A 25,943-nucleotide genomic window follows, 5' to 3' on the forward strand; every position below is an offset into this window, starting at 1 on the left:
TTCCGCCCTTGGCTTGTGTGTATCTGACGTAGGCGGAAGTGGTGTCGCGGTACCGGACGTGGGGCGGGGCTCCTGCCCCGCTATCAGCTTCCTAAAGCGAGCGAACCCAGTCAGCGCCTCTTGAAATGGAGACGGTGAGGAGCACGGGAGGGCGGCGAGGGGCGCTGTGGAGCCCGAGACCCCCGTTAGGGGACAGGGAGGCCTGAGCAGGGACCGACGCTGCACGAGAAGCCGGTGTCCTATGCCGTGACCCTGCCCCTCTGCTCCTTCGCTGGGCGCATCTAGGACTGGGCCGCGCGTTGCCTGCCTCACGTCGGTGTTACTCTAAGCCCGAGCTGGCAGTGACTCTTTGGTCTCTGTTAGGAACCCGAGCCTACATCGGCGATCTCGGACCTCCTTTCCTCTTAGCACCTCAAACCTTCAGAGGTTTGCCAGAGAGTGCAGGGCTGTGCTGTGATCCGGCTTTCCTGGATAAGGCAGGGGGCTTCTGAGGGACTCCCGCTTGCAGGGTAGCACCTGGCCCCCGGTTGTCTTGAGTGTGAGCCCTGCAGTCCCTGGCAGAAGGGAGACGAGAAAGACTTTAATACCGCTTCGAGGTGTCTAGCGAAGTCACATTGCCTTAATAAGACTGAAAAGTGGGTTTTCCCTGAAGGAGGGAATCTTTCAGTGTTAGAGGCCGCAGTGTCCCTGGACAAGTTTAGGTTATGCCCTGTTCTGCGATTCTAAGCAGGCGTGTTGGCACAGATCGTTCTTGGCCAGCAGGCACTACCAGTTGTGGCAGGTCCTTGTCATCCTCCCAGAGATGCTGCAGGTAGCCTTTTACATGTTTGCATCCAGTGTGACGATCAGGAGCCTTTTCTAATACTCTGGAGCCATATATCCTCCCTTAGGCAGAGTAACTCTTCCCATGTCTTGGTTTTTATCATCTGTCACTGGCAGGTTCATCTTTCTTTGGGTCAGTCCTATGCCCTTAGTAATTCCTTTACCACACCCTTTCTCTGTCTGCAGAGAAGTCCTGTCCCTCAAGTCTTAAAGGAGAAAACGGACCGAAGTGGTGAAGTGATTTGCAGTTGGGCACCCAGGCAAGGGAGTCAACTCTTACAGACTAAGAAAATTTTGAACAAAAATAAAATGTCTGGGACACCTGGCTGGCTCAAGTCAGGAGAGCATGTGACTCTTGATCTCAGGGTCATGAGTGCTAGCTCCATGTTATGCATAGAGTTTACACTAAAAATAATAAAAATAATAACAATAAAGACTAATAAAAGGTCTGAGTCCATTAAATGCAAAATAACATCAATTTTTATTTTACTTACTTGTCAACGTAGTATGGTTTACAGAACATTTTTACATAGCTTTTCTAATTTAGTCCTCACACTTTTTGTATTGATTAGGTTCTTGGGATAGAAATTGTCTTAAAAAGAAGAAAAGAAAACCCTTGCTTTGAAAATGCTCAGCCTGCCTGGAGTGGGGGTGAGGGCAAACCAATGACAGCTGTTATCGAAGGTAGACTGTAATGAATGCTATCATCAAGATGCCAACAAAGGACTGTGGAAACATAGAGGAGGGAGAAATTATTATGGACGTAGGAGAGGGCATTGCAGGTTGAGAGAACAGTGTGAGCACAGGCATAGAAATTGGGGTATGTAAAGATGAATTGGGGGTGAGCCAGTGGCTTCATGTTGCTCAAGCTTTGGATTTTGCTTGCAGTGGGAGAAAAGATTGGAAAAGTAGGCTGAGGTCAAGTTGAAGGTATAGCATGCCACACTAAGTTTGAACTTTGTTTTGTAATAAGGGGAGCCATGGATGCTCTGTGACCAAGGCAGGGAGTGTGCTTTAGGAATGTTCTTAGCAGCTTCTGCAGATGGATGGAGCCACTTCAGAAAGTAGTGACCTCCTAGGTGCTGGAGATAAAAGTCCCTTAACAAACCTGAGATGCTTAATGAGAGAACTTGGAGGCAGCATGAAGGATAAAAAGGAGATAGATTTCGGACAGGGAGACCAGTTTAGAGAATGTTGCAGAAGTGAGAGGTAAAAGCCTAAGTTGAAACTGAAAGTGGAAAGGAGAGAAATGGATTTGAGACATTTCTAACATATCAGTTTAGTTGATAGACATTAAGGACAAGTTTAGGTCATGCCCTGCCCTGCAAGTCCAAGCAGACGTATTGGCATAGCTCATTCTTGGAGGAATCAATACTACAGTTCTAGGCACTCAGAGGAGAGCAATGCGAAAAAACAGAGATGGGAACCCCAGTAAGAATAATAGGATGAAAGGACAGATGCTGTTTTGTATTGAAGTGTTTGAGGAGTTTTTGTGATATCTGTGGCATTCCAGCAAACAATCAGAAATGTGGATTGGGGGTAACTGGGTGGCACAGTCGGTTAAGCATCTGACTCTTGATTTCAACTCAGGTCATGATCTTGGGGTCATAAGATTGAGCCCCATATCAGGCTCTGTGCTCACTGCCAAGTCTGCTTGAGTTTTTCTCTCCCTCTCCCCCCAGCATGTGCGTGTTCTCTCTCTAAAATAAATAAATAATTTTTTTTTTTTTAATGTGGATCAGAAGTTCAGAAGAAACTGTGAGTCCATGTGTCAGATCTAGCCTGTGTCTCCATAATATTTTGTACTCGTGTTATAGTGGTACTTTCCCAGGTTTCCTATGTTATTAAAAGCAGAGAGAAGTTAATTATTCTCCAGTGTGGAGAAACAGGCAGAAAGGTAAAGTCATATTCAATAATGCCTTACTCTCTTATGTAGGTTTCTGTATCTCTAGCTGTACATCACTTTTTTCCTCTATAACTTAATCCTAGGCCTCTCTCTTCACAGGCGTATGCATCATTATCATTATCAATTTGAGAGTTAAAGAGCAAAACAGTTGAGATTTATGTGCAGAACCCCATGCTAAGTGGTGTGGGTGATACAAAGAAATATAAAATAGTTCTAGCTTCCAGGAATTTAAAACCTGTTTGGATAGATAATGAACAAAAAAACTATAGCACAATGTAGTATGTATTATATGATGGGTATAATAAACAGCTACACAAGTAGCTGTTTCTGTGTCTTTGTATAGATCTTTGTGAGACTGCGTTATCCCATGTGTGTATCGTTTCCACTGAACAGCCCTCTCTCCCACTTAAAAGTGATGAGGCTGTTGTTCCGATAGCCTTGCCAAAATGCCGGGCCAAGCTGATAGTCTTATGCAGTCCAGACAGAAGAGGGAGATTATTCCCCTTCCCTCCTGCCCCCACCCTGGCCCATGAGGGGAGGGAAATTTAGAGCTGTCCTGCCAACTTGACCCTGTTTACCACCAACCTACCAAGTTCAAGCCAAGGCCTTCAATTTTACGTTACTACATAGCTATGTAGGTGAAGTACGACTTTAAGTTAGTTTTGGTATGTTACCCAGAACAAATGGAGCCAAAACTGTTGATTCCAGTGGATTAAAATTATCGTGACCCCTCTTGGGTTCCTAGATAACAAGAAAATTTCCAAATGTTCCCACTTGAGGGAGCCCAGAGATGGTTCTGAAGGTTTCTCTGTATTCAAAGTGCTCTGATGTCAGACTGTCATGGTCAAATCAACTTGGAAAACCAGCATCCTCTGGGTTGTAGGAGCCTTTGACTCATTAAGGGTGGTAAGAGGAATCAGGTTCCCAGTTTCAAAACATTTATTGTCCTCTTCCACCCCTCAGTCAGTCAAGCTTTAACTCTCTGTAACAGTCAGCTGCTGGGATCCTCCAGATGTGGTCCTGTCTCTCTCTCTCTCTTTTTTTAGAAGGGTGGGTGGTGGGGGAGAGAGAATCTTAAGCAGGTTCTATGCCCAGCATAGAGCTGGATGTGGGGCTTGATTTGATGACCCTGAGATCATGACCTGAGCTGAAATCAAGAGTTGGACGGTTAACTCACTAGGCCACCTAGGTGCCCCTGATGTGGTCCTCTCTTAATGGTAAAGGGGTATGTCTATGATTCTAGTGTCTAAGAGTAGGTTTAGTATTTGGAGGAAAGCAGTATTGTCTCTCTGGCTTTCATGTTTTTTTAAGTAGATCTGTGAGAACCTTGTGGATTCTCAGATTTTCTAGTCTCAGCTTTTAAGTCGAATGTTTCATTAGGCAGTGTGGTTAAGGGCATAGGCTTTGGAACCATACAGATATGTGTTCGAACTCGTATTGTACCCCTTACCAGCCATGTGATGTTGGGCAGGCTGTTTAATATTTCCTGAACCTCAGTTTTCTAATTAGTTTTTACCTCAGGGTTGTTATGATTAAATGAGGTAATATTTTAAGTGGGCCTCATAGTGCTTTAAATGACATCGTTAGTTCATTAGCCCTTCTCATCATGCTCGGCTAAAATGGATGGAGCCCAGGATAGGCTGAATCTTTGTTCCTCTTGTCTCTCCAGGTCACTTCTTCAGATAGCTCCCCAGCTATGGAAAATGAGCATCCTCAAGGTAAGTTTACTGAAGAAAGGAAACTGCTACGAAAGCAATAGCCCAATCCTAACTTGTCCTCAGCGATGCTTTTGAATTTCTCTCAGGATGCCCCCTGGGAAAAATCAAAACTGGGCCAGATAATGTGCCAAACCATACCAGTCAGGATTAGTAATTTGGCAGGATCACCCAGGAATAAATCTTGGGCAGGTTGGGAATGATTAATATTTTCAATTATCGAACCACTGAAATTTTTGAGGGAAAACTTCCATAGGCAATTCTGGGCTGGCTAACCATGTATCAGCGGTGCATGGTATTTTCTGATTAGCCCAGAAACAATGCCACTAGGATTTTATCATCCAGTGAGCTCACTAAAGCCACTGAGTGTACATGAGAAATTATAGAAAGGCCTTGAAAGCCCTTAAAACTAATCTAGAAATAGAGGCACTAAACCCTAAAATCCAGGGCAGAGGAGAAGGCAGTTCTAGCACCTGCCCAAATAACTGGTTAGAATGGAAGGGTCCAGCTGTAGACTATCTAGAAAGAAGCAGAACTTACAGGTGCCTCCCTTAAAGGATTTTATCCAGGAACACCTCTAGGTCTTCCCAGGACATGTTGATGGCATTAGGAGTACACACTTTCTCAGAGAATTGAAATATGGGCTGAGATCTTAAGTTGTATTATTAAGGATCTATGAGTTCTCCACAAGAATTTTTAAATGTTCTGTTTTCATTTTGTTGGTATCCTAAAAGGTTAACATAGTCATATTTGAATTATCTGAGTGATATCTTCATAACTGAGTACTGCCGCATGATACTAGTGCCTATTTTATGTTTCTGAGTACATTTGCAGTAGCAATAAGGCAAGGCTCAAAACTCAAATTGTGAACCAAGCAGTGCTGTAGGTGCATACAACTACGACAACCTATAGATCTTGTCACATCTAAAAGGATGCAGCAACTTTCCAGGTCTTGGCAGTTATCACTATTCAGAAATTCAGGCCTAAGATCTGATTTTGAAAGAAGCTCAGAATTTGGATTTTTATTTCAATCTCCAGATTTTTACAATTGAGAAACTGATTTAAATTATTTTTAAAATACTGAGAAAGCCAAATCAAATGTGTTTATAAGTCTGTGGCCTAAATTGATGGTATTTAACTCTCAGTGTAGCATGTCTTAAACTGGCATCTAAAAGGCATGTTCTTGGCAACTCCTTAAACCAGCCCCTTGGGCAAGACAGGGGAGTTCCCGGATGTCCCCCAGATGGGGGACACTGGATGTGGGACACTGGAGTCCCACAGAGGCCAGCAGCACGGGACCATAAGAGATTTCCTTTGAAAAACAATAGTGGGCTTCAGTCAAAGATGGTGGACTGAATACATGCATCTACTTTTGTTCCTTCACAAAAACCTACTAAAACCACCACAAAAAGAATTTTTTTCAAAAGGAACAAACCCACCAGAATAGAGAATAAGAGAGGAGACATTAGTAATTGGAAGCTGGAAAACAGATGCACGAGTGATAAATCATTTAGCAGACCTGAGAAAACTGAATTACAAACTAGCATCAGGGAAAGCCAAGAGAAGAATTGAAGATCTAAGAAGCAGATTCAGAGACTCCCTACTCCACTGAGTGCAGCTAGGAAACTCCTCCTCCCAACTCTGGCAAAGACTGGATGTCTGAAGAGGAGGTCAGGCCCAGCTGAGGGCTGCAGTACTATACCAAACACAGGAGCATGAATGAACTACACTGGATGCTGAGATTCCAGTCCTTTCCCCAATCTAATTTCCCGAATGCTGACAGAAAAGTCTTCACCCTCCAAGCACAAAATTGAGTAATCTTCTGCAGAATCCCCTTGAAGGGAAAGCCCTAAAAATAAAAGTACTGAATGCTCCCCCATCTATACAGCTCATAGTCAATAAGACTTATGTGTACATTTGAGCTGCCAGTCAACTTTAAAGCCTGCACTTTGGGGCACCTGGGTGGCTCAGTTGGTTAAGCATCTGTCTCCAGCTCAGGTCGTGATCTCAGGGTCCTGGGATCCAGCCATTGGACTCCCTGTTCAGCGGGGAGCCTGTTTCTCCCTCTCCCCCTCCTTGCTTGTGCCCTCTGCTCTCTCTCGTCCTCTGTCTCCAAAATAATTAAAGTCTTAAAGAGAGAGAGAGAGAGGGAGACTGCATTCTTAGAATATGGTTTGAATGCTCCTTTAAACCAAGGATAACCAGACTCTAAAAAATGCCTCTAAAATAAAAAGAAAAGTGATTCAAACTGCCCCCTTGAAGAACAAACAGAGGGAAAAAGCAACAGAAAGAAATCAATGCATAGAGAAGAAAACTTTAAAAAATTAATGTTAATTATATACTCAGATAATCTATTTCCACCATGCAACAAATAGAGGATGTCTTGTTCTTTTTTTTTTTTTTTTTTAAGAATTTTCAGAAAACAAAGAAGAGCTCTTAGATGTTAATAGGAAATAGGAAAACTTTTAAACTAAGTAGGAGGTTTGGAAAATTAAGTGGAGGAAGACTCCCAAAAAGTAGAACTAAAAATCAAAGAAGTGTGGTGCCTGGATGGCTCAGTTGGTTAAGCGTCTGACTTTTGATTTCAGTTCAGGTCATGATCTCAGGGTTGTGAGATCGAGCCCCATGTTGGGCTCTGTGCTGGGTGTGGAGACACCTTAAGATTCTCTCTCTCACTCTCCCTCTGTCCCTTCTGCCCCCTCAAAAAACAAAGTGCGGTGCCTGATTGACTCAGTTGACTCTTGATCTTAGGGGCTGTGATTTCAAACCCATGTTGGGTGTAGAGATTACTAAAAAAGAAAATCTTTCTAAAAAGCCCCCAAAATCAAAGAAGTAAAGGAAAGAAAAAGAAGTGTAAACTAGCAGAGATATTTTTAACAACAACAATAACAACAAAAACAACTCACCAAACAAAACAAAACAACCTTAAAGGGTCAGTCTAGGAAGTCTGATTTCTAAATAATAGGAGTTACAGAAAGAGGAAAAGGACATCACAAAGGGAAGGAAATGATCAAGGAAATAATTCAAGAACATTTCCTGGAACTGAAGGACATTAGTTTTCATACTGTAAAGATTCATTGAGTATTCAGCACAGCGGATGAAATTGACCCACCCAAAGCACAATCATCATGAGATTTCAAAAACAGTGGAAACAAAGAAGATACTGAGCTTCCAGAAAGGAAACAAACAAACAAACAAACAAAAACATGTTACATAAAAGGAATTGGAATTGCCTCCGACTCTCAACACACCAGAAACTAGAAGGCAATGGGGGCAGTGCCTTCAACATTCTTCAGGAAAATAAATCCAAACCTAGAATTTATATCCAGCCAAATTATACATCAAAGATGAGGGTAAAATAAAGATATCTGCAGGCTGTGAGGTCTCAAAAATTTACCTCCCATGCACCCTTTCTCAGGAAGCTACAGGAAGGTGTATATCACCAAAACAAGGAAATAATAAAAAAAGAAAAAGAGGGGGGCCCGGGTGGTTCAGTGGGTTAAAGCCTCTGCTTTCGGCTTGGGTCGTGATCCCAGGGTCCTGGGATCGAGCCCCGCATCGGGCTCTCTGCTCAGCAGGGAGCCTGCTTCCTCCTCCTCTCTCTGCCTGCCTCTCTGCCTACTTGTGATCTCTGTCAAATAAATAAATAAAATCTTAAAAAAAAAAAAAGAAAAGAAAAGAAAAAGAAAGTTGAAAACATAAGAGAGTACAGGACACAGGAGTGCCAGTACAAGAGAGACATGAAAGGGGGCCCCTGGATGGTGATGAAGGAAGATCTCTGGAAGACAGCTGTGCACACCAGCAAACCAGCCCAGATTTGAGCAGGTCAGAAGATTCACGAGAGACTTCTTTGGGTGGTTTAAAGTGATAGACTATCTAGTGCTTCTGAATTTCTTGAAAGGAGATTTAAACAACTGGTGAAGAGTTTGGGGTTGAATTAGTTATGAACACTTGAATTAGTTATGAATACTTGAATTAGTTATAAAAACAAAAAGACAAGAAAGTTATTAACTCTAGGGAAAACAATGTTGTGAAAGAAAGAAAAAAAAAAGTCAGGAGTTTACCACTGGGCTTCACTCCGAAAAAGGAATTCCGTCAAAATTATTTTAATACTAATGTAGCCAACATAATTTCTGGAAGAATGGGGAGATCGGAAGTACATGTTTGTGTTGGGGTCCTAGTAGGAAGGAGAACTAAAAATTCTCCTATTGCTTGAGTGATAATAGATAATGCCCCAAAGTGGAAGAATTAAAAAAAAGAAAAGGTTGTTATTTATAGACCTAGATATAAGTACCAAAATAATTAATCTGGGTAGGGGTAGGACAGGGCAGTAGGTAACATGGACTGCAGTTTTTCTTAACAAAATCTCTAGAATTCTTTGGCTTTTTAAACAGTATACCTGTGTTAACGGTAAAAAATTAAACATTAAAAACACCTGGCATAGCATTTAAGATCATGAACTTTGGAATCAGGTCTGTGTGTAAGTCTGTCTTGCCACTTACTAATGGTGCAACCTTGAGCAGTTTATCTGCTTCCCACCTGTTTTCTCATCTGAAAAATGAGGACAGTATTTGCTATACAGATTTGTTATAAGGAATAAATGATATATTTTTAAAGTACACATAGCATAGTACATAGCACCTTCAGGTTTATTATTTTCTGGGTTGCTTCTCCAGTTTAGAGCAAGCAATTAAAATCAGAGGAATAGACGGGTGAATACAGCCAGGCTCTCCCATTTGTCTAGAGTAAATGGGATGATTTTGATTGACAGGGTCATCCCAAGATGGACTCTCAGGGCGCTTGCAGCCAGGTTAATTAAGCACTGGGCTTCAACTGAGTGTTGATCTGAAACAGCCCAACTTGGACCATGACTTTCTCATCTGCAGATCTTAGAAGAACTTTAAGAAGCTTACCTGCATTTTAAGAAGCTTAATTACGTCCTAATTGAGAAAAGACAACAAGTGAAAATGCACTTAAATATATGAAAGGGGAAATTTGAGTTAAAGATGAGAAAAAACCTTTAGGCTAGAAGAGGTTAATGAAAGCTATTAATAGATTTTCTGTTTTAGTAGCTGTCTTTTGCCTGAGGAGCCAATAGATAGAGTCCTACCTGGATATGGGGGTTGGATGAAATAGCTTCTAAGGGGTATATCTAGTTTTTCTGGGAACAGTAAGAACAAAACAGAAAAGGGGCCTTATAAAAAAAAAATCAGGCTATAAATATTTGAACAGCTACACTTTTATTTTCTGCCTCTGTTGATTGTGAGTTGTTGCATGGAAGGAAGCTTCTAACTATCCCACCCTATGCAGAGACCCCAGAATCCAACAATAGTGTGTATACTTCCTTCATGAAGTCTCATCGCTGCTATGACCTGATTCCCACAAGCTCCAAATTGGTTGTATTTGATACTTCCCTGCAGGTGGGTGAAATCCTCTTCTCCCATCCCCCTTCCTAGGAGCCTCTGGTTCAAAAACTCTAATCCTATGTCATCCTAAGGGTAATTTCCTCGTCCTTATATGGGTTTAGTTTCATGTTTTTCCCAACATACCCAACCCCCGTTCTTTTAAAGTCTTGCGCCCTGTGAATTTTCCTTTGTGATCACGACTCTTTTGGCTACAGGTGAAGAAAGCTTTCTTTGCTTTGGTGACTAATGGTGTACGGGCTGCACCTTTGTGGGATAGTAAGAAGCAAAGTTTTGTAGGTAGGCAAAATTTTCTGGAACACAGTATTATTGGCACCTTGTGCTGAACAGGGGGAGAAGCTTTGAGCAGTGCTGAGGAATCTTGTCTTGGCTTCTAGGCATGCTGACCATCACCGATTTCATCAATATCCTGCATCGCTACTATAAATCAGCCTTGGTAAGACTGGTACCGAAGCCCAGTGACCAAACCTTTTTGGCCTACCCAAAGTCCCTCATTCCTAGTTCCTTTCTTCCAAGCAAACCATGAGGGGTCCATGAAGTAGAGAGATCAAGTCTCAAGTTCTGTGCTTCTGCTTCCAGGTACAGATCTATGAGCTAGAAGAACACAAGATAGAAACTTGGAGAGGTATGTAGGGAACTGGGGGTGGTAAAAGGGGAAAGGCTGGAGAGTTTTCTGTCAAATTGTTTTCCATACTGGTATTTTGTGAACCTCCCTTTTCCCTTTAGAGGTGTACCTACAGGACTCCTTCAAACCACTCGTCTGCATTTCTCCTAATGCCAGGTGAGTTCCAGCTACCCATTTGTCCAGAAGGGGAGGAGCCTTGCCACCAGTGAAGCTAAAGCCCTAGATACCTAAAGATCCAGGGGCAGAAGAGAAACAAGACTCTCCTCCCAAACACACACACATTCACACACTCTTAAGGTCTAGTTTGAACACTGCTCTCCTCTCCCAATCACCAGTTTTCCCTGTTTATAAACATACTCTTAGAAGCTATTTACTCACCTCAAGCTCAGCACTGTGGGACTTACCATTATGCCCAATTTCCCACAGCTTGTTTGATGCTGTCTCTTCATTAATTCGAAACAAGATCCACAGGCTGCCAGTTATTGACCCGGAATCAGGCAACACCTTATACATCCTCACCCACAAGCGCATCCTCAAGTTCCTCAAATTGTTTGTAAGTGTCCTCAGCCTGGTTTTTACTTTCTTTTTTTTTTTTTTCCCCCAAAGAGAGACAGCAGGGGTGGAGGAGTCGGGGGGGGCAGATGAAGAGAGAGAGAGAGAGAATCTTAAGCAGGCTCCACACCCAGTGCAGAGCCTGACACGGGGTGCTAGGATCATGACCTGAGCTGAAATCAGGAGTCATACACTTAAGCGACTGAGCCACTGGATGCCCCTGGTTTTTACTTCTTATATATTGGGTTGGAGGGGTAACCAAGTGTGGTGGTGGGGGGGTTCTTGAAGATGACCCTGATGGTTCTCTCCTCAGATCACTGAGTTCCCCAAGCCAGAGTTCATGTCTAAGTCTCTGGAAGAGCTACAGATTGGCACCTATGCCAACATTGCTATGGTCCGCACCACCACCCCTGTCTACGTAGCTCTGGGGATCTTTGTACAACACCGAGTCTCAGCACTGCCAGTAGTAGATGAGAAAGGTGAGAGATTGTGCAAGAGAGGGAAGGCTCCAGGGAAGTCAGGGTGGTTCTGGGAAAATCTCCTGTCCTTCAGCTCAGCCTGAAGGGTGATGCTATAGGCAGGGGGAGCCTGGGATGCCAGATCCTCTTTGCTGAGCTGCCTCTGTCCCCCTAGGGCGTGTGGTGGACATCTACTCCAAGTTTGATGTTATCGTGAGTGATTGCGGAGGGGCTGGGAGGTAGGGAAAGGGGCGGGGTGTTGAATGTGGAGAGGGAGAAGAATTGAGTCTCTTCTGGGACATAAGGGTTTTAGAAGCTTCTAAGCTTTCAAATCCAGTTTGAAAAGGAATAAGTTGGGTGTGGCTTGTGAGCCTGGCTAACAACTGCCCTGAATCCCTCTGGTCCGGTCGGGTGGGCTCAGGATTTGGGGGCTTGACTCCCTTGCTTCCCTGCAAGCACCTTCCTCTCTCTCCCCAGAATCTGGCAGCAGAAAAGACCTACAACAACCTAGATGTGTCTGTGACCAAAGCCTTGCAGCATCGCTCCCATTACTTTGAGGGAGTCCTCAAGTGCTACCTGCATGAGACTCTGGAGACCATCATCAACAGATTGGTGGAAGCAGAGGTAGGGAGGCCAGTGACTCAGAAGGAGCTGGGGGTGCAGCTTGAGTGTGGGGTTTGGCAAGGTGGGTAAGGGTTGCAGGGTTCATCCTAACTGAGGCTGTCACTAAACCCCTTTTCTCCCTTGTTGCTCCACACAGGTTCACCGACTTGTCGTGGTTGATGAGAATGACGTGGTCAAAGGGATTGTATCTCTGTCTGACATCCTGCAGGCCCTGGTGCTCACAGGAGGAGAGAAGCCCTGAGCTGGGGAAGGGGTCAGGCAGCACCAGGGGATATGCCCCACTCACTGCCTGCCCCATGTTCTAGCAACCATGGATGAAACCTTGAGAATTGTGACTCTGTTCCCTGCTCAGGAGGTGGGGAGGGTGCGGGGGGTGGGGGGAGGAAGGAGAATGGATTTTTAGCTATCCGTATCCTAACACAGCCTAGCCCATCCTAGCCCTTGCCCTCTTAGATGGAGCCCCCTTTCTGGGTGAATGATGGGCTATGTGCCCCTCAGGCCAATTCTGATCTCTAAGAGATCCCCAGACCTCACCTCTCTCTCTGTCCCTGACTCCACCCTAAGATAATAGCACAACAAAACTCTTCCTAAAGATATTTTTATTCATCCTGTTTCATGCTGTATGGAGGAGGCTGAGTCCATTTAGTGACATTTCTTCCCATAATGGGAGGTGGGAGGATTGTAGGGAGGAGGGTCGTTGGGTTCCTGTGCTATGTGCAAATGAAGGGAGATGGTGGTTATGTGGAGGAGGAGGGCAGAGCGATTAGCTGAGGCTATTGCTTTTCATGGCAAGCCTAATTAAAATGACAGGAACCTCTTCATGGTATTGCAGTGTCTGATTCTTACACTTCATAGACACTACTGTTCCAACTGTTCTAATTTTTTTGTAAGATGTTTTAAAATTTATTTGACAGAGAGGGAAAGCAAAGCAAGGAGAATGGTGCACAGAGGGAGAGAGAGAAGCAGGTTCCCTGCCGAGCAGGGAGTCCAGCGTGGGGCTCGATCCCAGGACCCAGAATCATGACCTAAGCCGAAGGCAGACACTTAACCAGCTGAGCCACCCAGGTGCCCCACCGACCGTTCTACTTCATATGGCTTCTTCAACCCATTACTAGCAACAGGAATAATGGCACATACATATATACACACACATATATATGTAAAACTGTGTCAGGAACGATTCTTAGTGCTTTACATCTATTAATTCATTTAAGCCTCAGAACAATAGTAGATATGATTCCAGTTTTACAGATTGAAAAAAAAAGAAAACTGAGGCAGAAAGGCTAAGTAACCAGCCCAATGCCACACAGCTAGGAAAATGTAGAGCTAGGATTTGTACCCAAACAGTTCGGCCCCAGAGCTCCTGCTCTTTACCACTACACTAGATTTACTGCCTTTCCACCTTTTCCATTTATAACTGTTTCCCACCCTATTCCCCCGCAATTCTCCGTATTACCTTACTTTCCCCTCTGCTTGAACCATAGCTGAGACCCCAGGGAAATCTAACAGTGTTAGATCTGAGTAGAGAGACTGAGGGTCTCCTTTAGGCAGAGAGATGTGCTACTGTCATCAACTTTTCTTAGGGAAGGTTGGACTCTTTGTTTGAATTTTGCTGAGCTGGAACTGTCTTTGAACCTACAAAATGCCTTACCATTCTTCCAAGGTGAGAATGAAGTGGGGGGTGGAGAGCAGACTCCACTAGTGCTGAAACCATGTGAACCAAACAGTCAACACCAAATACCATAAAGACTGCTAGTCTCCTGGGCCTGAGCCAGATTTGGGGTACCGTCTCACCACTGACTTGCAGGTTTGAAACCATTTCCTGTCCAAGACCAGAAGCAATCTTGGAGGACTTCTAGCCCCTACCTACCTAAGAACTCTGATAAATCCTGGCATACCATACCGGTTCCTCCAAAGTAGGCTTCCTCATGGCTCATGGGGAAAAGTGTCAAGGCAGCTTGTCAGGGCTGCCTTCCTGGCTTTGGAGAAAGACCCTGCTTCTGCATTCCCCTCTTCATAGCTCACGGCACATTCTCAGACTTGGGGGAGGGAGGCTTCCAAGTTATTAGAATTAGGGTATGCTTATGTATGTGGGGGTGACTGCACGGTGGAGAGGACAGATGTCTTCTTATGTCACATTCCATCACTGAGGGTTTGTCTAGGGAGGAGGCAAGGGCTTTAAAAAGCCCTAGGACTCTGGTGGGACCTGGGTAGAAGGAAGCACCTTCAAGCAAAAAGCCACCAGAGTGCAGCTGGTAGGTGTGAAAAGTGGGGGAGGGAGTGTGGTCAAATGGAGGGCATAGGGGCTGTTTGGGTTATCTCTCAGGGTTCATATTAGGGAGCAGGGAGCCTGGGTTTGGTTGCTCTGGTTCTCATGAAGTCAGTCTCTGCCACAACAATCGTCCAGGCCCCATCCTCTTAGAAGGAAGGGTCTGTACCCGAAGGGCTGCATGATCTTTTGCCTCTCCCATTCTCCCCTAAAACCCGGTCAGTCTCAAAATCTGAGAATGGAGCAGAAGGAAAGACAAGGGACAAAATTACAGAGCCTCATAGCCTATTCTTAACTATTCCTCTCAGAAGAGGCAAATTATCCCTTCTTCCTCAGGAACCATTGCCATACACACTCTTCTCCCACCTCCCTGCTCCCCTCCCCTCCACTGGAGCTGCTGCCATGGTTGCCAGGATGGTTGCTAAGTCTCTGCATGGAAGGGCTGGCGTGGGCTGTGCTGCCACTAACATTACCATGGTGAATCAGGGGACACCTGGTGTAGGCTTGGGGGGAGGGAGCATGTGGATATAAGCAACGCCCCCTGCCCCTGGGCAGAATGAGTGTAAAAGGTGAGCATCTTGAGCACCACTTCAGGTGGGGGCTAAGGGAGCTAGGCATTGTGGTAGTGGTGATGATGGGCAGCTCTGTGCTGGGAAGTGGGGGCCACTCGTTATCATTTCAGTTGCTAGGGTATTGGTTTTGCCAAGGGAGCACACCATTCCTCCTCCATCCCTTCTGAAAGGGTGCAAATGCATAAGCACCTTAGTCTGTCCCCCATAAGGCTGAGCAGAGCTGTGTGGGCACAGAACAGTATGACCCCCAAATCCTGGCTTCTGGATTGGGGGAGAGAGCCTGCTGTGGGGAGAGGGCTCCATATGTGCCCAAGGACAAATATCTAGAATAGGAACGTGGGACAGTTGATAGCCAAGACAGACTCCTGTGTCCTACCAGCAGCCCTGGGCTGCAACACCCAGAGGGCAAGGAGTTAAAGGTGTGGGGGGTCATCCTTTCTGAGCTTGGGGAGGCAGCTCTCCCCCAGAGTCACATAAAAGCTGCGTGAAAGCCACCGCCTCCTCCCTCCACCGCATGGAAGCTGGTTACTCATCTCTCTGCACCCGAACAGCCACTGCCGCTAAAAATAGACCCCCTGCACCCCAACCCCATGGAAACCAGCAGAGAATGGCAGGCAGAGACCTTGAGTTCCATTCCTGTCACCTCCCTGTTAGGGAAACTGAAGTCCGAGGCAGGAAGTCAGTGGCAGAACCCTGGTGGTGGGGCACCCCGACAAGCAGAAGAGTGAAGGGTTAAAAACGGTAGGGAGGTTGAAGAAATGGGGGTGGGGGAAGGGCAGCATCAGCTTGGCAAAAATAAGAAGTCCCCTGCCCACTCGCGCAGGTCCCATCAGGCTTGGGGGACATGAACAGTGGGAAGGGGCGCCCAATCCCGGGCCCCAGGGGGCGGCCGTGCACATGGGGGAGGCAGCAGCGCTGTGCCGTCCGCGCCGCACCGTGTCACATGCGCGCGCACACACACACAGACAGGCACACACGTGTGCCCGGGTATATATAGTCCCCAGTCTCTGGGCCCGTTGCTCTGCAGTGGGCGCCGGCTCCTCGGGCTGGGAGGGGGCTCTCGGGGCGGGTGGGAGGGTGGGGGGCCGGGGTGGGGTGGGGCAGGATGCTGGATGGCCAGCTCTTCTCCGAGGGGCCCGACAGCCCCCGGGAGCCCCAGGATGAGGAGTCTGGCAGCTGCCTCTGGGTGCAGAAATCCAAGCTGCTGGTGATCGAAGTGAAGACTATTTCCTGTCATTATAGTCGCCGCGCCCCTCCTCGACAGCCCATGGACTTCCAAGCCAGCCACTGGGCCCGAGGGCCCCAGAGCCGCACGTGAGTGAAGGAGAGGAGACGGGTGTTGGGAAGAGAGTGGTGGGGCGGGGAGTGGGGTCCGGACCTCCCCGCAGGCACTAGCTAGTGCTGCTGGTCCCCTTTCTCTTTCCCACGCCTCCCCCTACCCCATTCCGAGGCCTGGGGCCTGACTCTTCCCGCATTGTTTTGGGGGGCAGGAGTGGGTGTGAGAAAGGGCAGGAGGTGAGATGGGGCAGACGCTGTTAAAGTGTGCATGTAGGGATGGTGAGGAGTCCGCCTTCGACTTCAGCCCTAACATATACGCACGTGCACACGAGCACACACTCACACACACCCCTCTACTCGGCTGCCCCAAATGGTCTCCAGGGCTCCCAGCTCCCCGGGCCTCGGCTCCCTTCCCCCACAAACTGCTCACCTGGGTTCCTGCTCATTGTCCCAGGTGTGGGCCGCGCCCGGGATCCCCTGAGCCGCCGCCCCGCCGTCCCTGGGCCTCCAGGGTGCTGCAGGAGGCGACCAACTGGCGGGCGGGGCCCCCGGCCGAGGCCCGAGCCCGGGAGCAAGAAAAAAGGAAAGCGGCATCGCAGGAGCGGGAGGCCAAGGAGACCGAGCGAAAAAGGCGCAAGGCTGGTGGGGCCCGAAGGAGCCCCCCCGGTCGGCCCCGCCCGGAACCTCGGAACGCCCCTCGGGTGGCCCAGCCTGTAGGGCCCCCCGCTCCTTCACGACCAGAGCGCCTGGGGCCGGCGGGGCGACCGCCCCGTCCATCCGCGCAGCCGCAGAGCGACCCAGGGGCGGCGTGGGCGGGGCCCTGGGGAGGTAGGCGGCCAGGGCCCCCCAGCTACGAGGCTCACCTGCTGCTGAGAGGCGCAGCCGGGACAGCCCTGCGACGACGCTGGGACCGCCCGCCACCCTACGTGGCTCCACCTTCTTATGAAGGCCCCCACAGGACCTTGGGGTCAAAGCGAGGCCCCGAGCCCTCCCAGGCGCCAGCCTCAGCAGCCTCTGCTCCGATTCCGGCCAGGACAGAGGGAGGGTGCACAAAGAAGAGGCTGGATCCTCGGATCTACCGGGACGTCCTCGGGGCTTGGGGTCTCCGACAGGGGCGGGGTCTCTTGGGGGGATCCCCAGGCTGTGGAACAGCCGGGCCGAGGCTGGAGTCCTTGGGCAAGGGGGCTGCGGAGAAAAGCCTGGGGCTGGCCACTGCTGGTCTGAATAGTGGTAGCGACGGCCATTCCCAAGCCAAAGCTACTGTTAGCCCAAGCACTGAGACGGCTCCTGAGGGCTTGGCCGCTGCGACTCCCAGCCCCCCGCGTCCCGCTCCCAGGTCCAGGCCCCATCTCAAGGGCTCCGGGGAAGGGAAAGAAAATAGGGAACAGAGCAGGCTCCCCAAATGCTGGATTCCCTCCCTTAAAAAGCAGCCGCCCCGACATAGCCAGACCCTCCCTAGACCCTGGGCTCCAGGAGGCACGGGATGGAGAGAGTCCCTGGATCATAGAGAGGGGGCTGGACCTGAGACCTTGGAGGGTTGGAAGGGGACCCGCCGCGCCCACACCCTACCCCGCAGTTCCCGCGGCCCTGCTCGTGGAGAAGGCGTCTTTGTCATTGACGCCACGTGCGTGGTGATCCGGTCACAGTATGTCCCAACCCCTCGAACCCAGCATGTACAGCTTTTGCCCGATGGGGTTCCGCGCGTCGTGGGGGATGCCCCTAATCAACCGAAGCCCAACAAGGAGGAGGGCGAGGGAGCCGCGGCCTTTCCCTCCCCTTGCCAGAAACGGCTCTTGAGCAGTCGCCTTTCACACCAACTCGGTGGAGGGCGCGGGCTCGAAGCTGAGGGCGGGAAGCCCGCGGACTCCTCCTTGGAGGAGCGCGCCTCCCGCATCTTGGGGCTCCCTGTTGGCGAAGTGAACCTTCAGGACGCTCCCCCGCAGCCGGGTAGCCCAGAGCGCTCAGCCTCAGGCCCAGCGGCCTCAGGAGGCACGGTCAGTGCCGAGGGCTCGGAGGAAGGGGCGGCTGTCCCGCGGCGCGCGGGTCGGGCATGGCCGCGGACCCCAGGGCCCTACGCCGGGGCCCTGCGGGAAGCCGTATCCCGCATCCGCCGGCACACAGCCCCAGACTCGGACTCGGACGAAGCTGCAGAGCTCAGCGTCCATAGCGGCTCTTCTGATGGAAGCGACACAGAAGCCTCGGGCGCCTCCTGGCGAAATGAGCAGCCCCGGCCCGGGGAAGGCGGGAAGACAGCAGAGCTGAGCGACAGCATCCGAGAGATTCTAGATGTCATCAGCCGAACCGAGGAGGCTCTCTTCGGAACGAGGGACACTAAGGGGATCCCACAGGGAAATAGGGAGCGGCAGTGACAGGCCCTTCCTTGTATTTGTGTTCCCCACTTTTCCATCCTTGGGCCCACTGGTCCTCTTTCCTCACAGACTTCCTTCTACCCCTTCCCCAGAGTCGTTCCCATACTTGAAATAGAAGCCGCCCAAATGAAAGGAAAGGGAGTATATGCCAATTCACGATTTATTCCTTTCCTTCCCCTCCCCTCCCCTCCCCTCTCCTCTCCTCTCCTTCCCTTCCCTTCCTTTTCCTCTTTCTTTCTTCCTTTCTTTTTTTCTTTCTTTCTTTCTTTCTTTCTTTCTTTCTTTCTTTCTTTCTTTCTTTCTTTCTTTCTTTCTTTCTTTCTTTCTTTCTTCTTTCCTTCTTTTTCAGGACAGGTGAGGATGAACAATAGACTTTAATACCTGCTCCATTCAGGGCACTGGGGTAAGGTCTTCAGCAGCGGCTCATGCACTGGGTTCAGAGCAGAGCAGAGTGGCTTGGCCAGGATTAGGTAGGGGGGCAGGGATGTTATAGTCATAAGGCAACTTTAGGGCAGGATCTTGGGGCTTGGAGGGAGAAAGTGATGGAGAGGCTTCCCACTGAGGTGACCAGGTAAGGGAGAGGCCATTGGCAGAAGAGGAAGGGATCCAGATACAACCAGCAAAACAGGAAGAGGACTCACTTTGGTGTCACCCGTCTTGGGATAAGATCATCCCTGATGCTTTGGGTCCTTGGGGGTGGGTTCTGTCTCACCCTCCACAGGCCAAGAAAGAGAATTAGGAATAAATGAACAGAGTCTAAATGTCCCTCAGATGGCTTCATTGTCACCTGCACTCATGCTCAATATTCAAGAGACTGTCCAGGATTTGCAGAAGATCTGAGCAAGTTTAAGGGCTTCTATCCCAGTCTCTTAGGTGTAGGTGAGGGCTCCTCAAGGCAGAGCAGGATGGTGGCCTTGTCACTGTCCCTGGCCTGTGGTGGTCCAAGCTGGGGAGGGAAGGCAGCCAGTGAATCAGACTGGGACCTCTTTAGGCCTTCCCCCCTTTCCTCCTCCCCAGTGTTCCTTAGTGATGCTCTGAATCGTTACCACGATTTCCCACACCGGTAGTATCACTCATCTGAAAGAAACCTGAAACTTTCTTGCATCTCTGCCTATTCCAGAAACCTTGGCCAGTCATGGAAGGGGGAGGTTGGTCCCAAAAAGCCTGTAGGTGTGGGGTGTGATACTCGCTGTAGCCACTACGGGGCGCGCGCAGGTCGCGGATTTCCCCGGTAGCTAATTCTCGAGTCCCCCCCTACCCCGGCACTGCTAGTTAACCAGTTGATACCCAGTTTCTGCGCGCGGGTCCCCCACCTTGCCACCTCCAGCCGTGCTAGGTCGGGAGCAGGCCTCTGGAGCGCGCGGAGCCCCTCTTTGTACTCACCCACGCCAACCGGCTTGGGACCCAGACACTGAAGTCTTTCTTCTCTCCAATCTTGGACAGTTCTGTCTCTATTTACTAGCCATGTGAATTTGGCCAAATCACTTCACCTCCCTGAGCCTCAGTTTCCTCATCTGTCAAATGGGGGTTTATAAACACCTACCTCGCAGGGTTGTTGTGAGGATTTTACGCGATAATGTATGTAAAGCGCCTTGCACAGTGCCTGGCACACAGTAGGCGCTCAATAAATCTAAGCTTCCCTTTGTCCAACCTTAGCATCTTTATCCTTTCACCGGCCCAGTCGCTCCCCTGTCCCTCCCCACAGGACTCCACTGTTTCTTCCCGCCTGGTGGGGGGCTGGTGGGGGGGGGAACTCCTTTCTTTGATGGAAACTCCCAGCACAACCCTATCACCCCCAGTCGGACTCTTCCTTCCTTGCCCCCCACCCCACCCCCGCTGGCTCTTCCCAGTGCCCCGGCGCATTCCCCCCACCCCCCATTCCGGGCAAGGGCTGAGTCAGCCTGGGTAAATTTAGCTGCCAACTTGGCGGGCGTGGGGGCTTCGCCCAGACTCAGTCCCAGAGTCCTGGCCCGCCGCCTCTGCCCCCATCCCTACCGAGTCACTCCAACTCCCGCACAGCGTTCAGAGCCCCAGCCCCATTCTCAAGCCATTTATTATTTTGGTCTTCAGTTATCTCGATGTCACTCCCTACCAGTACAGGTCAGGACGGGGTAGGAGAGAACAGAACAGTTTGGGAGGTCCCTGGGCTGGACCCTGTGCTGGGGCAGGCTGACCTTGGTTCAGTGTGTATGTGTGTATGTAGGGATGTCTCTCTGGGCTTCTGAACCTGAGGGGACAGCACTGATCAAAATTACCCTGGAGAGTTCATCTCAGAACCTGCCTGGGACCCACAATGTGGAGTTTCAATCAAGTTAGTTCTTGCTGGAGGAAGTAAAGGAAGTGAGGTTCATCTTGGGAAGAAATCAAAGTTTGCTGAAGTCTGTCTACCTTTCACCTGCAAGTCTAACTACTACCAATTTTAAATACTAAGCATTTACTGAGGACCTGAGAGGAAGCAGGCCCTGGGTTGGGCTCCAGGAAAGAGATGAGTGAAGATGAAAACACACCAATAATGACAGTAGTGAGCAGGAAGTGACAAGTATTATCAGGAGTCAAACAAGGGAGATTGTGTGGATTTTATGAGATCAGGAAGGGCTCCCTGAAGGAGGTGGCATCTGAGATAGAATTTGGGGAAAGGAGCTCCAAGTAGAGAGGAGAGCATAAACAGAGGTATGGATGTGGGGAAGCAGGGTATGTGTAGGAAATTACCAAACAGTCTGCTTAGACTGGAGTTGAGGGTACCTTCAGATAAAGACAGTTGTGAAAACTGAGGGCAGGCTGAAGTGAGCCTGGCTCCCTCAGGAGTGTGTGCCCTGGACTTTTGGGCTTGAGAAGAGAACGGACTTGAGCCCAGGAGGAAGATGAAGGAAGGCTAGGGCAGTGGTGAGAGCATCTGCCTGGATTTTGCTATAGCCCAGGGGCTCCAGGCTGGTAGAAGAGGTGAGCCCTGAGGGTAGCGGAGGGGCTGGCCCTATGGAGGGAGACTCCGCCATACAACCAAAGCCTCTGTGAGGTTGAACAAGCAAGAGGTCAGTTTCGAAGAGTTCACCCACACTGCTATCATTATCGGAGAAATAGGGCAGCGTTGTGTTTAGAGCATGGACTCTGGGGCCTGGCAGCCTGGGTTTAGATGTTGCCTCTATCTCACACTAGCTGTGTGACCTTGGGCAAGTTACTCAATATCTCTGTGTCTTGGTGTCCTCAGTTATAGGATGGGGTTATGAATAGTGCTTTTATTCATAGGCTTCTTGGGAGGATTAAATGATTCAGTATGAAAAGCACTTGAAAAGAACAATGCCCAATGCTTAATAAGGGATATACAAGGGTTAAGCTCTGGTTATTATTTCTCTAGAGCTATTTCATTAGTACTGGCTATTTCATTAGTTCATAAGAACAGAAGGGGAGAGGGAGAGAAGTAGAGGTTGGGGAAGAGCAGCAGAGACCAGGTCAAGAGGAGAAAAGGGCTGGGGTGGAGACGCGGTCCCTTGAATGGTCGGATGGTGTACAGGGAGCATTTGGGTGGTTAGGGTGACAGGAAACATACCCTGCTTCCCCAGAACATCTTTCATCTTTGCCTAAGGGTAGAGTCAGCACTGGCTGCTAAAGATCTGGGGAGAAAGGGACAGAGAGAAGAGGAGGAGTGACTGTAGGTCTGGGGGCCTGCCCTTGGTGAGCCATATCTCAGACTGGCCCTACAGGGCACTGTGGGTGGGAGGCTGGAGGCTCCCTGCTGTGAAAATGACTTCTAAATCTGGCTTCGTCTGCCAGCTGGCCAGCCTCTCAGAGACAGAGGCCACAACCACCCCCAACCTTGGGACAGCCTCACAGGTCAGGTGTAGTGACAGCAGACGCAGGAGGGCACGGTCCACTTGGGGCAGCAGCTCTCAGGTTCTTTCCATGGAAGCCCTTTTCGGTCCTGAATGGGGCCAGAATAATACGGCTTTAGAGGGCCTAAGGACCCCCTCTCCTTTCAGACTCTCATGAGAGGCCTGGGACTTCCCTCAATCAGCCACAAATGGATAACAAAGAACCAGGCCATAATTCCGGGACTTTAGGGGATCCAGGGTCAGGAGTGAGTATAGGGCGTGTGAGGAGGAGAGGACCAGGAGAGATGGCCGGACATGAGTACACAGGGAGTGGGTAGAGTGTGTCTGTGGAGAAAGGGGAGCACTCCCTCGGTTATTCATCTGGTCAGTCCTTCATTAAGCTTGTATGCCAGGCCCTAGGGACACACCAGGGACTCAGACAAGGCTCCTATTTTCAGGGAGCTTCCAGTCTAGGGTGTGTGTGAGACAGGGCAAGGGATATGGGAGAGGAAACCCACAAAATCACTATAGTGTGGGCCGTACAACATAATATATGTTAATGAAGGCATTCCTGAGGATCTAGGCAAGCCTGTGAGAAGGATCAGTTCCCTGACAATGGGTGGCTTCTGGGAGTGGGAGATGAGTCACCAAGGTGCATCCAGACTGAGTGTAGGAAGGCTCAGTCTGGATACTGGCCCCTCATCTCCATGTCTTCACATAGAGTGGGTTTCCTCCCTTGAAGCCCCTGATACTACAGAGCTTTTGATGAGTTCCTTTTAAAGAAGAATTGCTTCATCTATCTGTCTATCCATCCATGCGTGCCTCCATCCTTCTGTTCATCCCAGCATACATCCACCCATCTATATATCCCACCTATCCATTTATCCATCCATCTCCCAACCCTCTGTCGTCCAGCCAGCCATTTATCTGTCCATTCGTTCACCCATGTATTTATATCCACCATCTCTTTCTTCTCTTAATGATGACATCTGATGTCCCTAGCTCCGTGCCACAAAGAATGCCAAGATGAACAAAACATGGAACCCATGTCCTCAGGAAGGTAGAAGCCTAGTAAGAGGATAAGTAACTTACGCAGATAACCTACGGGACGGCCTGTGTATGCTGTTAACCAAAGCCTTGCCAAGATGCTGCTTCAGGAAGGCCATCTTGCCAAGGGAAATTAGAAGAGCCTGAAGGAGGGAGGGACATTCCAGATGGGTTTCAATGGGGAAAATGGGGAAGAGGTGCATTCCAGGGTGTGGGCAAAGGTAGAGAAGTGGGAAAGCACAAAGGCTTCACAGGGAACAGAGGCACTGGGGAATGCAGAGGTGCGGGGACTCGGGAACAGTGTGTATTGGTTAAATCATGAAATGGCCTGGAAAGCAAGGATAAACGTTTAAGCTTTAGTGAAAGGAATCGAAGAAGAGAGAAGGGGCAGAGAGTTGTTGAGCTGCGAATGTCCCAGTTGCCTCCTCAACACCTATATCATTGTTTTCTCTGCTGCCTGGTTATGACCTTCACTGGTCTTGTTACGTTGTGGAATCCGCCTCTGGACCATGAGTTGCTCAAGGCTAGTGCCTTTGGTTTAGCTTCATATCCCCTACAGGCCTGACCTGGAACAGGCTTTCAGTAAATGCTGGCAGAAGGTAGGAACAAATTATAAAACCGTGTAACAGGGACACTGGCACAGCAATTCAGCCTCAGATGTACAGAAGGAGAAGGGGTCTGCTGCCTCGTGTTCCCACCCTCCTGGCATAGGGAATAACCCCGCTTCCTTTGCTGGAGTCTCTCCAGGAGCTCTTCCAAGAGGCACCACAAGGTGGCGCTGTTCCAACTGTAGCGCTGCGTTCTGCCAAGGTCCTTAAAATGTTCGCAGTTGGAGGAGTGCCCATTCAAGAATTGTCCCTGGATCGTCTAGACATTTCCTTCCAGCAAGTGCTGAGACAGAATAAAAAGGCTAAGTGCAGCTATGGAAAAGAAGAGCCGACAGACCCCTAACTCCAGCGTAAGAACTGGCCTCATCTATCCATCCATTCCCTGGACAGTGCCTACTACGCATCAGGTACAGTGTTAGGGTCTTGGGAAACCAACAGGGACCAAGACATAGTTCCTGCCCTCAAAGAGCTCAACATCTAGTCCTAATCAAAACCCAAATCTTCCTTTGCTATCTTTCTCTCTTTTACACACACATACACACACAGAGATACACACACCTGTTCCCCAGACCAATGCCCTTGACCTGGGAAGCCATCTCCACATGAAATCTACTCTTTGGCACGCTCACCCTTCCAAATCCACGTTTCTCCCTAAGTTTACTGTATGGCCACGTTAGTGTGACCCTTAGATGTTCCCTCCTGGGCTGATTCCTTTTGTCTTTTCTGAGCTCCCTGACCAGCCCTTTCCTAGTCTCTCTCCCAACCTCCCCCATTACATCCACAGCCACGCTGCCAGCTCTGGAGGCTCTAGGGACCTCCTGAGAGTATGCCTGGTATGGATTAGGGCCTCCCAATATTTTACAGATCTGGAGGCTACAGGAACACAAAGGTGGAACCACAGAAGGGCCCTATGAGATCCTGGTGTCACCAGTCCAGAGATGAGAAAACCAAAATCTCAGAAACATGTCCCTGTGTGGCCTGGGGGCTCTGCCAGCCAAACATGTCCCAGGCTGCCTTCCTTTCCTAACCACTTTGGGGGGACCGGACTTCTCCCTAGCTGCAACTCCATAGTCGTGGCTGTGGGACACACTGGTTGGGAGGTGAAGCATTGTGGGACATTGTCTGCTTTCCCAAGATGCTCTAGGGCCCAACTTAGCCCTTGGCGGGTTTGGAAGAGAGGAGGGAGGGTTGGTGCTGAGAGTGGGAGCCAGGCCCATCGAGGTCCCGGGAGTGAATGCCGCATTGTTGGCCAGGCCAGAGTCACAGATAATTACCTCAATTAGTGACAATGGGAGAGTAATAAATACAGGCTTAGTGTCTCCTACCCCACCAGGGCTCCGAAGATTAATCCAGGCTGACGGGCGGGCCCTGAAAGGCGTGATGGACAATTCATTAAACTCCCCAAATGCCGCACAACCTGGGCGTGAAGGCTGAGTTAGCCCCCTGGGGGCTGCGCCTTTGTCCTGATTGTGTGTCTCCGCCACAGCCGAGCCCAGCAGCCCCCAGAGAGTGGGGAGGTGAGTGGGGCTCCCCCAGCCGGGCCAGGCGGCGGGAGGATTAGGCCTCGGTCCGGCCCTGGTTGCCCTGGCACACCAGCCCGGCCGGGCTGGAATGTCCGTGGGGGGGAGCCGGCCGAGCGGAGGGGCGGGGCCGACAAGGTGGGGTAAGGGGGGCACACAAAACCAGGGGCAGGAGGAGTTAATTAGACGCCAGCCGAGGAGGGCGAGGGGCCACAATAGGGCCGAGGGGCCGCCAGGGACGGCCCCTTCACTTCCGAGGATTAATAGGGAGGAGGGAGAGGGGAGGGGTTCAGCCCTGGGGGAGGAGAGCTGGAAGCTTCCCAGGGTGGCACTGCCCCCTTTTGCCCAG

The 25,943-nt window shown here is 49.6% G+C and overlaps 2 protein-coding genes across 4 annotated transcripts; both read left to right on the forward strand.

The window, feature by feature from the left end:
• Positions 1-73: 73 nt before the first annotated feature.
• On the forward strand, positions 74-12,951 carry PRKAG1 (protein kinase AMP-activated non-catalytic subunit gamma 1). 3 transcript variants are annotated; one of them, XM_032876889.1, is made up of 12 exons: positions 74-134; positions 4,398-4,446; positions 9,754-9,863; positions 10,064-10,145; positions 10,244-10,302; positions 10,446-10,491; positions 10,593-10,647; positions 10,918-11,044; positions 11,357-11,522; positions 11,677-11,714; positions 11,979-12,125; positions 12,262-12,951. In XM_032876889.1, the coding sequence occupies exons 1-12, from the start codon at positions 126-128 to the stop codon at positions 12,364-12,366; spliced, it is 993 nt and encodes a 330-aa protein (XP_032732780.1). In that variant the 5' UTR covers positions 74-125; the 3' UTR covers positions 12,367-12,951. The 3 variants fall into 3 exon arrangements, with proteins under 3 accessions (XP_032732780.1, XP_032732781.1, XP_032732782.1); XM_032876890.1 differs by lacking the exon at positions 74-134 and adding an exon at positions 381-471; XM_032876891.1 differs by lacking the exons at positions 74-134; positions 9,754-9,863 and adding an exon at positions 381-471.
• A 3,088-nt stretch (positions 12,952-16,039) lies between these two features.
• Positions 16,040-18,800, forward strand: DDN (dendrin). The gene is made up of 2 exons (XM_032876888.1): positions 16,040-16,280; positions 16,699-18,800. Exons 1-2 carry the CDS (start codon positions 16,072-16,074, stop codon positions 18,611-18,613), a joined length of 2,124 nt encoding a protein of 707 aa, XP_032732779.1. The 5' UTR covers positions 16,040-16,071; the 3' UTR covers positions 18,614-18,800.
• Positions 18,801-25,943: the final 7,143 nt, after the last annotated feature.

Source organism: Lontra canadensis, unplaced genomic scaffold (genome assembly GCF_010015895.1).
Source record: "Lontra canadensis isolate GAN:19392208 unplaced genomic scaffold, GSC_riverotter_1.0 scaffold59, whole genome shotgun sequence".
NCBI classification, from domain to species: Eukaryota; Metazoa; Chordata; class Mammalia; order Carnivora; family Mustelidae; genus Lontra; species Lontra canadensis.

What these genes read in the sequence shown, in the direction of transcription:
- DDN (XM_032876888.1), top strand. Translation starts at nt 16,072, where the DNA reads ATGCTGGATGGCCAGCTCTTCTCCGAGGGGCCCGACAGCCCCCGGGAG. An exon ending in CGAGGGCCCCAGAGCCGCAC is followed by an intron (nt 16,281 to 16,698) that starts GTGAGTGAAGGA and finishes TCATTGTCCCAG; the next exon opens with GTGTGGGCCGCGCCCGGGAT.
- PRKAG1 (XM_032876889.1), top strand. An exon ending in CAAGATAGAAACTTGGAGAG is followed by an intron (nt 10,492 to 10,592) that starts GTATGTAGGGAA and finishes TTTTCCCTTTAG; the next exon opens with AGGTGTACCTACAGGACTCC. An exon ending in GCCAGTAGTAGATGAGAAAG is followed by an intron (nt 11,523 to 11,676) that starts GTGAGAGATTGT and finishes CTGTCCCCCTAG; the next exon opens with GGCGTGTGGTGGACATCTAC.